The sequence below is a fragment of the Pan paniscus genome, chromosome 16 (genome assembly GCF_029289425.2).
Source record: "Pan paniscus chromosome 16, NHGRI_mPanPan1-v2.0_pri, whole genome shotgun sequence".
NCBI classification, from domain to species: domain Eukaryota; kingdom Metazoa; phylum Chordata; class Mammalia; order Primates; family Hominidae; genus Pan; species Pan paniscus.
The window spans coordinates 32,730,950-32,747,634 of NC_073265.2; the positions used below are offsets into that span (position 1 = coordinate 32,730,950).

At 42.8% G+C, this 16,685-nt stretch overlaps 1 protein-coding gene across 4 annotated transcripts in view; it reads right to left on the reverse strand.

The window, feature by feature from the left end:
* The window catches only part of TP53BP1 (tumor protein p53 binding protein 1), a 108,029-nt gene that overhangs the window by 75,818 nt on the left and 15,526 nt on the right, over positions 1-16,685 (reverse strand). For 3 of the 4 annotated variants that reach the window (XR_004666492.3, XM_034938626.3, XM_003805576.6), the window contains exons 1-7: positions 14,677-14,893; positions 13,924-14,108; positions 13,645-13,738; positions 13,312-13,396; positions 2,004-2,131; positions 968-1,126; positions 506-635 (exon numbers count right to left, since the gene is read on the reverse strand). Coding sequence is in view for 3 of the 4 variants with exons in the window: in XM_034938626.3 (XP_034794517.1) it covers positions 506-635; positions 968-1,126; positions 2,004-2,131; positions 13,312-13,396; positions 13,645-13,738; positions 13,924-14,108; positions 14,677-14,683 (788 nt within the window). In the remaining variant the exon portion in view is untranslated. Of the gene's footprint in view, positions 1-505; positions 636-967; positions 1,127-2,003; positions 2,132-13,311; positions 13,397-13,644; positions 13,739-13,923; positions 14,109-14,676; positions 14,894-16,685 lie in introns of those variants that run through there. The other variant, XM_003805577.7, reaches the window with a different exon arrangement.

Below are 16,685 nucleotides of genomic sequence, written 5' to 3' on the forward strand. Positions count from 1 at the left end.
AGTCATGCTTATAGTTAGAGCAGCCTTAAAACATCATTGCAGGCTAGGCAGAGTGGCTCACGCCTATAATCCCAGCACTTTGGGAAGCTGAGGCAGGAGGATTACTTGAGTCCAGGAGTTCGAGACCAGCTTGAGCAACATAGCGAGACTCCATTTCTACAACAAAAATTTTTTTTTAATCAACAAAAAAAGGTCTTTGTAGAATGCCTAAAGATAAGATTAGCAGTCAAGTGTGGCCCCAGTACTTGGGAGGCTGGGGCAGAGAATCACATGAGCCCAGGGCAACATAGTGAGACTTTGTTTCAAACAGACAGACAGACAGACAAAAAACAATTCTTGAGACTTCATAAATAATCAACGTTTCCAATGGACCACAAGTATGCCCAGTACAAGGGGAAAATAATTTAAAAATCAACAATTTCTAAAAATGTTTTCATCTGGTAAAATGACATTAGTATAATCCTACAGCAAAACTCGTAAATCCTTTTTAGAAAGTTCAGCTTACCTTGCGGGTGGTGGATTTTGCTCTTTTACAACATGTACATCCTTACTGGGCTGTGCTGTCACAGGGATGTCCTTGCTGGACTGTTCTGCTATGGGGATATCTTCGTTGGACTGTTCTTCATGCTTAATTGCTAAGAGTTTTATAAAATGACAGGAAGGAGATAATTAAGTTTTCAAAATACTAGATACAGTCCCAGATGTTTTTTAAAAAGCAAACATTTTAACAGAAGTCCAATTTAAAATATATACAGGCATCAGTCTATAAAGGAAAGTAACCAATAACTTAAAACCTCAGCCCACAAACCAACAATTGACAAGTATTTACCAGAAAACTCTTCAACCTTACTAAATTACTTAGATTATATTAATTTGGATAGCTGCAAAACTTATCAAGGAAAAAATAACTACCTCTAATATGGGAGAAAACACAACAACTCCAAATGCCAGAAAACATGTTTCATACCAGTATTAGCATCCACATCAGACAGCCTGGTATAACCAGAGTTGGTGGTTACTGATTGTAGCTGCTCTTTGTCCACTTCATATGGCACAGTATTTTCCTCAACATCCTGGCTCTGGGAGAGTTCCAGAACCCCAAAACCCAACTGTGATGAGGCAGTATCTAGGAACAAAATGCCAAGAAATTAGGTATCATCCCACAACATTATGCAATGTACAAGCTGCTGTCCTCAGCAAAGGAGGGTCCCGTTAAGTCCTTCACATCAAAGCCCTGTGCACCCCCCAAATTTTTCAAAAATAAAAAATAAATGTGGCCGAGCACGGTGGCTCACACCTATAATCCCGGCATTTGGGAGGCCAAGGTAGGTGAATCACTTGAGGTCAGGGGGTCAAGACCAGCCTGGCCAACATGGTGAAACCCCATCTCTACTAAAAATACAAAAATTAGCCAGGTGTGGTGGTGCACACCTGTAATCCTGGCTACTCGGGAGGCTGAAGCACAAGAATGGCTTGAACCCAGGAGGCGGAGCTTGCAGTGAGCCTAGATTGCGCCACTGCACTCCAACCTGGGCAACAGAGCAAGACTCCATCTCAAAAAAATAAAAAATAAATAAAAAATAAATAAGTGCATTAAAGATGAAGGGGGAAAATGTGTAATAAAGTAAAAATACTTCATACTATAAAATCTTATAAGGAGACTACGTCTGCTTTCTAAAGGTACATCATAAACTACACCCACAGTCACAGCAATTCAGACTGTACTTACACCCCACAAAGTACACATTCCAAAAATATTTGAAAAACAAATGAATACAAGAGGAAGAAAACTCAACATGCAGAAAGGGGCTAACCAATGAACTACAAATTCCTGAACACCAAATCAGGTGGAACATTTTAAATTACTAGCAAATTTCTTAACGACTCTCAATTTAATTATGAGAAATCTGCAACCTAATAAAGAGGAGAAATTTAGACATCTGCACAATCATGTTAAAGGGAAGTTAGAACAGTCTATTATTCTGAAAAAGGCACAAGGCTACCTTCAGCACCAAGGGAATGTGTAGTATTGCCCGAAGTATCTTCTTCCTTCTCTTTCTCCTTCTGTTCCAACTCTTCTCCCTTCTCTTCCTCCACAGCAGGAGCAGATTCCACTGACATTCCCAGAACACTACACAGCAGAAGGATATAATCATGTGTTCCCAGATAGTTTGGGACACTTTAATCAGAGCACTCTGACCCCCGACACATACCAACCATCTCTTAGCCAAACTTGAAAAAGTAAAATACCTCACCTTTATAGTGCTTCTTTCTACAAAAAGCACCTAAAAGATTAACAATTCAACATCCTACACAGAATTAAGTAAAGAAAAAATAAGGCATCAACATACTCGAATTTTATATTTTTGAGAAGAGGTAGAAAAATCTTGCATTCAGGAGAATTACTGACAAGTGACAAGAGAAGATATGCATTGGATGAGCACAGAAAGGGCTCAAAAAACTTTTTAAAAGTTCACAGAAGTATTTTAGTAAAAAATCTTAAAATACATATATAGAACCACAGAGTCCAAACAAAATTCAGGTAAGGAGCTTATATATGTATATAAATACATATACACACACACACACACACACACACACTTTTTATTTTTTACTTTTTTTTTTTTAAGAGACAGAGTCTGGGCCGGGCACGGTGGCTCACACCTGTAATCCCAGCACTTTGGGAGGCAGAGGCAGGCAGGTCACGGGTCAAGAGATCGAGACCATCCCGGCTAACATGGTGAAACCCCGTCTCTACTAAAAATATAAAAATTAGCTGGGTGTGGTGGCATGCGCCTGTAGTCCCATCTACTCAGGAGGCTGAGGCAGGAAAATTGCTCGAACCCAGGAGGCGGAGGTTGCAGTGAGCCGAGATCGCGCCACTGCACTGCAGCCTGGTGACAGAGTGAGACTCTGTCTCAAAAAAAAAAAAAAAAGAGAGACAGAGTCTGTCTCCCAGGCTAAAGTGCAGTAGCACAATCACAGCTTACTGCAGCCTTGAACTACTGGGCACAAGCAAACTCCATATATTTTTAAAATAAGTTAACACCGACCAGGCACGGTGGCTCACGCCTGTAATCCCAGCACTTTGGGAGGCCAAGGAGGGCGGATCACGAGATCAGGAGATCGAGACCATCCTGGCTAACATGGTGAAACCCCATCTCTACTAAAAAATACAAAAAAATTAGCTGGGCGTGGTGGCAGGTGCCTGTAGTCCCAGCTACTCAGCAGGCTGAGGCAGTAGAATGGCGTGAACCCGGGAGGCAGAGCTTGCAGTGAGCCGAGATCACGCCACTGCACTCCAGCCTGGGCGACAGAGCGAGACTCCACCTCAAAAAACAACAACAACAACAACAACAAGAAACAACCTATAAATTCAGCATTAAGGAAATGATTAAATAATTTCACAATCTATTAATAACATATATCACCGTTAAAAATGTTTGAAACAAGGCAAGGCGCAGTGGCTTATCCCTGTAATCCCAGCACTTCGGGAGGCCGAAGTGGGCGGATCATTTAAGCTTAGGAGTTCAAAACCAGCACGGCCAACATGGTGCAACTCCGTCTCTACTAAAAATACAAAAATTAGGCTGGGCGCGGTGGCTCACGCCTGTAATCCCAGCACTTTGGGAGGCCAAGGAGGGCGGATCACGAGATCAGGAGATCGAGACCATCCTGGCTAACATGGTGAAACCCCATCTCTACTAAAAAATACAAAAAAATTAGCTGGGCGTGGTGGCAGGTGCCTGTAGTCCCAGCTACTCAGCAGGCTGAGGCAGTAGAATGGCGTGAACCCGGGAGGCAGAGCTTGCAGTGAGCCGAGATCACGCCACTGCACTCCAGCCTGGGCGACAGAGCGAGACTCCACCTCAAAAAACAACAACAACAACAACAACAAGAAACAACCTATAAATTCAGCATTAAGGAAATGATTAAATAATTTCACAATCTATTAATAACATATATCACCGTTAAAAATGTTTGAAACAAGGCAAGGCGCAGTGGCTTATCCCTGTAATCCCAGCACTTCGGGAGGCCGAAGTGGGCGGATCATTTAAGCTTAGGAGTTCAAAACCAGCACGGCCAACATGGTGCAACTCCGTCTCTACTAAAAATACAAAAATTAGGCTGGGCGCGGTGGCTCACGCCTGTAATCCCAGCACTATGGGAGGCCGAAACAGGCGGATCACAAGGTCAGGAGATCGAGACCATCCCGGCCAACAAGGTGAAACCCTGTCTCTACTAAAAATACAAAAAATTAGCCAGGCGTGGTGGCACGCACCTGTAGTCCCAGCTACTGGGGAGGCTGAGGCAGGAGAATTGCTTGAACCTGGGAATCGGAGGTTGCAGTGAGCCAAGATCACGCTACTGCACTCCAGCCTGGGAGACATGGCGAGACTCCGTCTCAAAAAAAAAAAAAAATTTAACCAGTGTGGTGGCATGTGCCTGTAGTCCCAGCTACTTGGGAGGCTGAAGCAGGAGAATCGCTTGAACCCAGGAGGTGGAGGTTGCAGTAAGCCGGGACTGCCCCAGTGCACTCCAGCCTGGGCAACAGAAAAAGAGTCTGTCTCCAAAAAAAGAAAAGTGTGAAACAATCAAATACAAAATGTGAACCTGAATTGGATCTTAGATGCAATCAACCAACCAATCAATAAAACAAGACAAAAGACATCTTTGAGACAACTGGGAAAATCTGAACTGTATACTTAAATATTATGGAATTATTACTTTAAGTGTGATAACGGTACTATGATTATATAGAATAATGTACTTATTCTTAGGGGATGAATGCTGAAGTATTTAAGGGGACATTATATTAAGGAAAAATCTGATGTCTGCAACTTAGTTTTAAACAATTAATCCTCCCCAAAAAAGTACAGCACACACACACACACACACACACACACACACACACAGAACAAATGTATACTCTTTCATTTCTTCTGTGGGCTTAAACTTTTAAAATAAAAAACTTGGGGAATATGTTAAGTTTTAATTGTCATGAGAAAAATTTTCATGTTTTTAAGCAAAACATCAGCAAACATACACTTTTACTTTCCACATGATGTCAACCATATAAATCAAATGAACAAAAAAAGACAGAAAAGATGCCAAAATGTTTACAGCAATTAGCCTCTGGGTGGCAGGATTACAGATGACATCTTTGCTTCCTTGCAACTTTCTACACAATTAATATTTCATAAAAAGAGCATTAAGCATAACTTTAATAAACACAAAAGAGGTGAAAATATAAATTTGCAAAGTTGGGAACCGTGACCCAAGCAAGTGAAAGAAGACTAAGTAAAGATTTTTACAAAAACAAAATAGAACATTATCTATATAACTGGAAGGACCAGATAAATGACCTTGGGAAACAGAGGGAAAGAAAGTTCAAGAGCAAATATTGCAAATGGTAGAAAAGAAGCAATGAAGGATGACAGCACAAAACAACACACTTTGAGCTCTTCTTAGTTTCTTTTGGTGTTTTTACCTCATGTCCCTGATCTCTAAATGCTGGTAGGCTCCGTGAGTCCTTGGACCTCTTTTCTAGCTACATTCACCCACTTAATGACCTCATCCAGACTCATGGTTTAGAATACTGCCTATCTGCTTATGAGTCTGCAATTTAAATCTCTGGCCTAGACTTTTCCCTCTGAGCTCCAGGCCTCCTTGTCCAATTACCTCCTCAACACATCCAACTGGTTGTTGAAAAGACAGCACAATGTTTCATATGTTTAAAACTGAACTTCCCCTCCTGCAGTCTTCTCTATCTTAACTGTCATTCCATTACTCTAGTTGCTCAAATCAAAAACTTGGAATCTGCCAGACACGGTGGCATACATCTGTAGTCCCAGCTACTTGAAGCAAAACAAACCTGGAATAATTATTACTTCCTTCTTGTCTCTCACACTCCACATCTGATCTGTCTTTGAATCCCCTTTTCAAATACTCAGAATCTCACCATTCTTCATCTGCTTCAATCCTGGTCCAGCCACTATCACATTTTGCTAAATTATGTCAATAGTTTCCTTGTTGGTCTTCCTGCCTCTAGCCTTGTCCTGCTTTCAGTCTATTCTTAATCAAGCAGCCAGAGTGACTCTGTTAAAAATCTAAATCAGATCATGTCCTTCCCCTGCTCAAAACCCTTAAATGTCTTCCTATCTCACTAAAAATAAGAGCCAAATTCCTCACAATGCCTTACATAATCTGGTTCCCTTCTGACTTCTCTGACCTCTTCTCTCACTTCTCTTAGTCACTCCACTACAGCCACACTAACCTCCCTGCTATTTCTCAAATATTCCAGGGACACTCATGCCTCAGGGTCTTTGAACTTGCCATTCTCCATGCATGGATTGCACTTATCCCAGATAACAGCAAATACACACTTACTTGGTTTTTTTTTTTTTTTTTAAGATATGGTCTCACTCTGTTACACAAGCTAGAGTGCAGTGAAGCAATCATGGCTCACTGCAGTCTCAACCTCCCAGGCTCAAGCAATCCTCCCACCTCAGCCTCCCATGTAGCTGGGATCACAGGCGCACACTACCATGCCTGGCTTACTGTGTATTTTTTGTAGAGACAGGGTCTCACTATGTTGTCCAGGCTGCTCTCAAACTCCTGGGCTCAAGAGATCCTCCTGCCTTGGCCTCACTTAGATTTTTAATCACATGTCCTATCAATGAAGCACTCCCTAGACACCCTATGTAAACTTGCAACCACTTTGTTGCTTCCTCTCCCCTTCCCTGCTATATTTATCTCTTCAGCCCTTATCAGCATCTAACATACTACATATTTTACTTATTTATCATATATTGCTATACCCTACACAAGAATGTAAGCTACATTAAGGTCTAGGATTTTTATTTCTTCTGATCACTTTGTATCCCCAAAATCCAAGAACACCTGGCACACAGAAAATACTCAATAGAAAGTACTTTGGCCGGGCGCAGTGGCGCATGCCTGTAATCCCAGCACTTTGGGAGGCTGAGGCGGGCGGATCACGAGGTCAGGAGATCAAGACCATCCTGGCTAACATGGTGAAACCCCATCTCCACTAAAAATACAAAAAATTAGCCGGGCGTGGTAGCAGGTGCCTGTAGTCCCAGCTACTTGGGAGGCTGAGGCAGGAGAATGACGTGAACCCAGGAGGCGGAGCTTGCAGTGAGCCGAGATCGTGCCACTGCACTCCAGCCTGGGCAACAGAGCGAGACTCCGTCTCAAAAAAAAAAAAAAAAAAAAGAAAGTACTTTGGGAGGCCGAGATGGGCAGATCACTTGAGGTCAGGAGTTCAAGACCAGCCTGGCCAACAAGGTGAAACCCTGTCTCTACTAAAAATACAAAAATTAGCCAGGCATGGTGGCACTTGCCTGTAATCCCAGTTACTCAGGAGGCTGAGGGACAAGGATCACTTGAACCCAGGAGGTGGAAGTTGCAGTGAGCCAAGATGGTGGTGCCACTGCGCTCCAGCCTGGGCAACAAAGCAAGACTCCGTTTCAAAAAATAAAAAAGAAAATACTCAAAAAAATTTGTAGAATGATTAGACAAATCAGAAAAAGCATGAAATAATTCAGATTACAGACAAAAAACAGTACTTTAGTTAAACTTTTCTCCACTGTCTAAAGTTGATGGAAAGAGAAAACAAAGGTTTAAATATATTATTTAGAGGTGTAAACGGAGCCAGAAGAATTAAAATAATTATCATCAAAAATTGAGAGGGTGAAAACAAACAAAAAAAAAATTGGGAGGGCCGCTGCGGTGCCTCACGCCTGTAATCCCAGCAGTTTGGGAGGCTGAGGGGGGTGGATCACCTGAGGTCGGGAGTTCAAGACCAGCCTGACGAACATGGAGAAACCCTATCTCCACTAAAAATACAAAATTAGCCGGGCATGGTGGCACATGCCTGTAATCCCAGCTACTTGGGAGGCTGAGGCAGGAGAATCGCTTGAACCCAGGAGGCGGAGGTTGCCGTGAGCCAAGATCATGCCATTGCACTCCTGCCTGGGCAACAAGAGCGAAACTCGGTCTCAAAATAAAACAAACAAATAAACAAAAATTGGGAGGGTGTTGCTGAGTTACCCCATCTTTCATTATCAGAACTCAATTGTATTACTTTACATATAAAACACATTTATAGTTTTACAATAGTATTAGAGGTAGGAAGATAATCTCCCAAAGAAGTAAAACCATAAACAGTTAAAGAGAGTTGCCTTTGTGAAAAGGGAGCAAGGGTGAGGAAGGACTCTCTGCTTTTCATTATAAGCCCTTTTTACTATTATTTATTTATTTGTTTTTGAGGCAGGGTCTCACTCTGCCACCCAGGCTAGAGTGCAGCGGTGCAATCATGGCTCGCTGCAACCTCTGCTTCCCAGGCTTAAGCGATCCTCCCACCTCAGCCTCCTGAGTAGCTGGAACCACAGATGTGTGCCACCATGCCCAGCTAATTTTTTTGTATTTTTGGTAAAGACGGGGTTTCACCATACTGCCCAGGCTGGTCTCAAACTCCTGAGCTCAAGTGATCCACCCGCCTTGGCCTCCCAAAGTGCTGAAATTATAGGCCTGAGCCACTGCACCCGGCCTATAAGCCCTTTTTAAAGTAAATGACTTATATTATTCTGTTAAAAATATTTAACAGCTCTCACCAAAATTAAAAATTGCTCCGTGAAAAACCCTATGAAGAGAAAGAAAGGATGGAGTGGGAGAAAATATTTGCAAAATACATATTCTACAAAAGACTAGTATCTAGAATATATAAAGAACTCTCAAAACACAATAGTAAAAAGACAATCCAATTAGAAAATGGACAAAAGATATGAACAGACATTTCCCTGAAGAAAATGACAGGCAGCAAGTAAGCACATGAAAAAATCCTCACCATCATTAGCCATTAGGGAAATGCAAACTGAAACAACAATGAGGTATCACTACAGACTTGTAATGGCTAAAATAAAAAATACTGAAAACACCAAATGCCAGTGAGGATGAAAAAAAATTAGATCACTCATACATTGCTGGTGGGACTATAAAACAGTACGGCCACTCTAGAAAAGTTTGGCAGTTTCTTAAAAAAACAAACATGCAACTACCATGACCCAGCAATTGCAAATCTGGGCATTTATCCTAGAGAAATGAAGACTTATGTTCACAGAAAAACCTGTACATATGGCCGGGCACAGTGACTCACGCCTATAATCTCAGCACTTTGGGAGGCCGAGGCAGGCAGATCACCTGAGGTCAGGAGTTCAAAACCAGTCTGGTCAACATGGTGAAATCCCGCCTCTACTAAAAATACAAAAATTAGCCAGGCGTGATGGTGCACGGCTGTAGTCCCAGCTACTCAGGATGCTGAGGCTGAAGAATCACTTGAACCCTGGAGTGGAGGTTGCAGTGAGCTGAGATTGCATTCCAGCCTGGGCGACAGAGCAAGACTCCATCTTAAAAAAAAAAAAAGAAAAGAAAAACCTGTTCATAAATGCTTATAACAGCTTCTCAATAGTAGTCAAAAACAAGAAAAAAAAACGCAGATGTCCTTCAACAGATGAATGGTTAAACAAACTGTGGTACATCCACGGCATGGAAGACTACTCAGCAATAAAAATGAACTATTGATACATGCAAAAACATGGATGGAGCCCCAGAAGTTATGCTGATTGAAAAAGCCAATCCCAAGGATGGGCATGGTGGCTCATGCCTGTAATCCCTGCATTCTGGGAGGATGAGACAGGAGGATTGCTTGAGCCCAGGCATTGGAGACCACCCTGGCCAATACAGCAAAACCCCATCTCTACAAAAAGTTAAAAAATTAGTTGGGTGTGGTGGCATGTGCCTGTCGTCTCAGCTACTTGCGAGGCTGAAATGGGAGGATTGCTTGAGCCCAGGAGGTGGAGGCTGCACTAACCATGACCTTGCCACTGCACTCCAGCCTGAGCAACAGAGTGAGGCCCTGTCTCAAAAAAAAAAAAAGCCAATCACTAAAGGTTACAGACCGTATGATCCCATTTTATATAGTATTTTGAAATGACATTTTACACATGAAGAATGGATTAATGGCTGCCAGGGGTTTGGGTGCAAAAGACGGAGGTAGGTGTGGCTATAAAAGGGCAACAATAAACATCCTTGCGGTGTTAGAACTGTATCTTGACTGTTGTGGTGAAGACACAAACCTACGCAGGTGATAAAACTATGTAAAACTTAATACACACACACATACACACACACATAAAAAGAAGTAAAACAGGAAATGTGAATAAATTTGGTGGATTTGGCCAGGCAAGGTGGCTCACACCTGTAATCCCAGCACTTTGGGAGACTGAGGCAAGTGGATCACTTGAGGTCAAGAGTTTAAGACCAGCCTGGCCAACATGGGGAAACCCCATCTCTACTAAAAATACAAACATTAGCCAGCAGTGGTGGTGGACACCTGTAATCCCAGCTACTCAGGAGGCTGAGGCAAGAGAATCGCTTGAACCTGGGAGGCAGAGGTTGCAGTGAGCCAAGATCACACCACTGCACTCCAGCCTGGGGAACAAGAGTGGGACTCTGTCTCAAAAAAAAAAAAAAAAAAAAAAAAAGTGTTTTGAAGAGATTTCATTCTTTTGGAATCAACTCCAAATTCTTTCCAGCTTCATGGCCTATGCACACACAGTTCATTCTGTTTGGACAGCTCCTCCTTGCATACTGCACATAGAAATGTGCAGCTCTTCAACTATGCCTAACAAATTCATATTTATTGTTTAGATTGTATTCCACAAAGAGGTGTCCCCTTATCCTTCTGATTACGTTATATATATTTTTTCTCCTCTTTGCAATGATCACAGTTGTAATGGAATAGCTACTGATGTAATGACTCATTTAACATCTGTCTCTCCTATTAAATTATAAGCTCCACAATGGCAAAAGCCCCTTTAAAGCACATGCCACAGTGCCTGCACATTTATTTAACATGAAAAGAAGTAGCATGAAACTTCTCAAATAGCATTGCTTCATTCACAATGAGGGACGTGCATACTTCCTGTCCCCACTGGCTCAAACCAGGATGCTGAGCCACAAAAACATAGATAAGCCTGGCACATGTTCTTAAAGAGGTACCATAAACTTAAATGCCCACAGAAATCAAAGCAAGATAACATAGATGAGTGAAGCAGCTGGGTGTAAGAACAAAAGCACAAGCACTATGATAAATGACAAAAGAACACCTGGCCTCAGTGTCCAAGTACAATAATGAATTGTAGTGACTATGGCAAATCATAGCACTAATGCTCCAACTAAGCAGAGGCTGACTGCTACTCATAACTCCAGCCAACTGTTGCCAACAGAAACAAGAAATGCCAGAAGCTGGAAGTCTAAGTTTTATGAGAAATTTCCCCATTCTAAAATTCTGTCAATTAATTCAAATATATTAACATTTTACCACCTATGTAGGCCAAATAAAACACTTCTGCAGGCCACAATGAGCCCATCGGTTTGCAGGTTGTTCTAAAGCATTTATTTTACTTGATGATTTGTGAGAAAAAAAAAATTACGTACAAACACAGAGTGTAAAATAAAACACACCTCCAAAAAAGCTTTTCTTTTTGAGACAGGGTCTCACTCTATCAACCAGGCTGGAGTGCAGCGGCACAATCACGGCTGACTGCAGCCTCAATCTTCCAGGCTCAAGTGATCTTTCTATCTCAGCCTCCTGAATAGCTGGGGCTACAGGCACGGACCACCATGCCCTGCTATTTTTTTTTTTATTATTTTATTTTATTTTGAGACAGAGTCTCGCTCTGTCACCCAGGCTAGAGTGCAGTGGCACAATTTCGGCTCACTGCAACCTCTGCTTCCCAGGTTCAAGTGATTCTCCTGATGCAGCCTCCTGAGTGGCTGGTATTACAGGTACCCGCTACCACACCTCGCTAATTTTTGTATTTTTAAGAGACCAGGTTTCACCACGTTGTCCAGACTGGTATCAAACTCCTGACCTCAGGTGATCCGCCCACCTCAGCCTCCCGAAGTGCTGGGATTACAGGTGTGAGCTACCACACCCAGTTCTTTTTTTTTTTTCTTTTGTAGAGACAGGGTCTCACTAGGTTGCCCAGGCTGATCTCAAACTCCTGGGCTCAAGTGATCCTCTTGTCTGAGCCTCCTAAAGTGCTGGGATTACAGGTGTGAGCCACTGCGCCCAGCCAAAAACCATTTCTTTTTAAGAAAAAACAATAGTCTTTAACCATCTCAAGCTAACATTCTCCTCTCTAACCACCTCCCCTTTCTACCACCCCAAAACTCCTGAAGTTCTCTACATTCTCCTTGGACCTTAGAAATATTGGGGCGGAAGACTGAGAAGCACTGACTAGTTAGAATGAAAGAGGAGGCATTAGAGTCATTAGGACCAGGTTCAAAGCCAGCTCTGCCACTTACTAGCAATGTACTCTAAAGCAAGTTATCTAATTTCTTTGTCCATCAATTTTCCCCTCTATACAATGGAAGTAATGTAATGTCTTCATCGTACAGCTGCTTTAAGAATAGGATTAAATAACATTATACTATATGCCAAACGTCCAATACAGGACCTAACACAGAGCATGAACTCAAAAAATGGGTATTATAAAGATATGCAAAAGACATGGTAAAAATTGAATCTTGTTTAGGGTAAGAATTAAACATTCTAGATCTAAAACTGGTGGGGTACTTCGGTTGATAGATGGAAAACATGCCTAATAGTTCTGATAATACTCCTAAAATTTTTTTTTTTTTTTTCTGAGACGGAGTCTCACTCTGTCACTCAGGCTAGATAGAGTACAGTGGTACAATCTCAGCTCACTGCAACCTCCGCCTCCCAGGTTCAAGCAATTCTCCTGCCTCAGCCGCCTGAATAGCTGGGATTACAGGCACGCACCACCAGGCCCAGCTAATTTTTCTGTTTTTAGTAGAGATGGGGTTTCACCATGTTGGCCAGGCTGGTCTCAAACTCCTGACCTCAAGTGATCCATCCGCCTCGGCCTCTCAAAGCGCTGGGATTACAGGCATGAGCCACCATGCCTGGCCCCTAAATACTTTTTAATAATTTTTTTCTACTAGGAGGAATGCTTATTTTGTTTCACATGCACAAGACAGATCATGATTTGAATAATGTAGGTATAAAAATTATTACCTTCACAAAACAGTTTCCAGCTATCAGTACTATTACAATACTATCTAATACAACCCTCAAGTCCCACTTCCTGATCCACAAGAAAGAGACTAATCCTTTTATCCTTGGGATGAGGCAACAGGTACAGATAAAAGAACAAATCTGATAATACATTTAAATAAACCCCTTCAAACACTGTATACCTGCTTGTCCTGTTTGGCTGAGGTAACTGCTCAATGACCTGACTGATGGAACCACATGTGTCCAAGTTAGAAGAATCCACAGGGTCTGCAAAAAATAACTGGATATTAGCATGAAAGACATTTACCACCAAACTTTAATACAAAATCAGGAATACAGACAATACCAATCTAATCAGTGACACTAGCACATCAACTTTTGAGTGACTACTATGCAGATACCACAGTAGGCTTCCTTACATACATTCGACACAACCACATAAAGTTTAAATCCACCCAGCACCAACAAGAGCACCCAAAAAATGCAAAGGGGACAGATAGCTTTAAACACCTCACCTGCAACCTTGTTTTCTTTCAAATGTTCATTGATCCCACTATTACCGTCTCCTCGTTCTTCTCCAGCTGTTTGTTCAGGATTGGACACAACATCCTAGAAAATACACATACAAAATATCCCCATTATATATGAAATAGTTCAAAATGAAACCTATTTGTGAACAATTTTTCCAATCAACTTTATTGAGAAGATAATGATCTTCTAAATACTTATGTTTGCTGGTTTTCGGTTTAAAAAAAAAAATCTGCTCAATCTTCTTCAAACAAGGTATCACTCACCAACACAGGATTTTCTTTGAGCGTCTGGAGATTAGGAAGGTGTCGAGATAGCATACTGAAGTGAGAACCAGAATCATCTTCTAGAACCTGGCTTTCAGGCTGAGAATCTTCAATTATCAGGCAAGGAGTATCTTGCTGAGAGAAATCTGAATCCAACTGACTTCCAGTAGGGTCCATCTGCTCCCCTGGAATGGAATAACAAAAGATCAGTTCCGTGTAACCTACTAGCCTTGCTCACGCAGTCTAAACCTAAATAATGGGGCGGAAGTACAAGAGCTGGGAAACGGGACCACTTCAGGACTCCTCCAATTAGAATATTATATTTATAATTGCTGCAAGCACTTTCCTATCATGCCTACCAAGTCCCCATTCCTCGTTATTTACAATAAGCCTGCCTATCCCTCCCTATTTTTCATCACCTTCTCGTAGACACCCTTTCCCCTCCTTCCTAACCTCTTCTCTCCCCGCCCCTTTTTCCATCCCCCCCCCCACGTCCTTCTGGCGCCTCTACCTCCCCAAAAAAGAATGTTTTCTAAAATCTGTTCGCCAGAGGCCCCACAGCCTTTCAGCTTTCCTCACGACCACCAAGCCTTCTTAGCTAATGTTTCCCCACCCCCTCCTTAGGGCCCTCCAACCCCTTCCCCGTCACCGCCGCCATGCTTGCCACCCCGCCCCCTCCGGTCAGCCATCCCTTCAGACCCGAAATCCAGGCCTTCAGAGCCCACTGCACTCCCATTTCTCTCCAAACAGTACCAGGCATCCCGGCGGGAGTCCCTCGCGCTCGAGCTAGAGGTCTCTGCACGCTCCCCAAGTCCCTCCAGATCGATCCCTAGGTCGCCGCTGTCGCCACCGCCGCCACCGGCCGCGAACTCCCCCTTTCCCGTTACGTCACACAATATCGGATCGTCCATTCGCTGCCGCCGCCCGCCACTCAAGAAATCCCGTGGATGATAGGTAGCTGCGGCAGAGTGCCCTGCCCCACGTAAGAAAAAGGAACACGGCGGCGCGTTTCCATGGCAGCATGGACGTTGCAGGCCCTCCCCTTTAGTAGAGCCGGAGAATGACGGTATCCTTGAACCGAAGGGACCTTGAGAGGGCGTGAAATACCTTCCCCTGCTTCCAGGACGATTGCATTTACCACTACTCAGACATTTCAGTACCTCTACCTGCTTTTTCTCGTTCACGCCCCTTAATCCCCGTCCCTCACCCTCTTTCCTGGAAAAGGAGAGAGTTTCCCAGCTTTCTCATAACAGGGCAAAGAAGAAGCGGCTTGAGGATGGCTAGTACTTCAGAGCTGGTGAACCCAACAGAAGAGACTCTTTCTTCTTTGACACAGGGTTAACCTGTGTCAATCAGGATCCCTTTTGTGGGCCTCTACCCTGAATCCAAGGGCCTGACATTACATCTCTGCCAGGGCGTTTTTAGTATTTGTTTGTTTTTACATTGTATAAGGGCTCCAGTAAGCCATATTTCTTCCCATTGCCCTTTTCAGCCTAGGACGTATTTCAAGCTTCACACTTGTTTATCGTTGCCTTATCTTTTATGGGATTGCCTGCAGAGACTACAGCCCCAGACATATTTTGCACCTCCCATTGAGAGAATTGAGCACTGTCATTCTCAAACTCCATGGTAAAGAGAACAGCTGCCACCCCTTCTAACTAGATGACCTCAAAGATACTTCCAAACCCAGAGATTCTATTATCCTAATTATGGTGCCAGGGTCTTAAAGAGGGTGTGGCAGCTGTGACGAGTCTTAATGAACTAAGCCCCATGAGGCATATGTGTTGGTTGTGTTGTTGTTGTTGTTGAGGGGTGGGGGTATATTATTTAAATGGCAGTTGGATCCAGGATAGAATTCTAGCCAGAGCAGCTGTCAATAGGGAAGGCACCTAGCACAGTGCCAAACATATACATAGTAGGCATTCAATAGGAGGCAGTTTTCTCTTTCTACCCCAGGCTCAGATTTATTTCGGCACAGCCCAACCATGATTCTCCATTTCTGTAAATGCCCAATTCAGCACGTGATATAGGCAAAGCTGAAGTGGAGCTTCCTACCAGTCTTCTCACTGCTGCTATAAATTACAGTGATCATATTTTCCAAACCAAATTCAAAGCATGTTGTCTGAATACACGTTACTTATGGGAACAAAAGGACTGACTCCTTGAAACTGTCCTGAAAAATCTAGAATCTATTACTGCTAACTGGAATATAATTATGGTCGCCAGTATGTTTTATTAGTGGAGCTAAAATGAAATGGACCACACAGAGATGCATCTCACTTCTTAATCTTAAAATCATTTATAATTGACTCTTTTCATACTCCACTCCTAAAGCTGCAGAACACCAGTGACTAAACAAATCTAATACTTAAAGACCAGGTTAGAGCAATACTAACTACACTAGCTGGACAAAGTGAGTTCATCTGCTCTATTTGAGAGGGCACAACCAACCAGGTCCTGTTATGAGTAAATCATGACCTTGAGTCCCATAAAAATCCCCCAAAAGTTACCATTTTTTTGCTTTTCTTCTCCAGCCTGCTTCTGCTTCCTCCCCAAGTGAGGCACAAATAAACAGATCTGTTTGATTACTTGACAAGTGTGTTTGTCGAAACATAAAATGGCTGGGCGCAGTGGTTTACATCTGTAATCCCAGCACTTTGGGAGGCAGAGGCAGGTGGATTACTTGAGCCCAGGAATTTGAGACCAGCCTGGGCAACATGGCAAAAGCCCATCTCTAAAAAATATACGAAAAAAATTAGCTG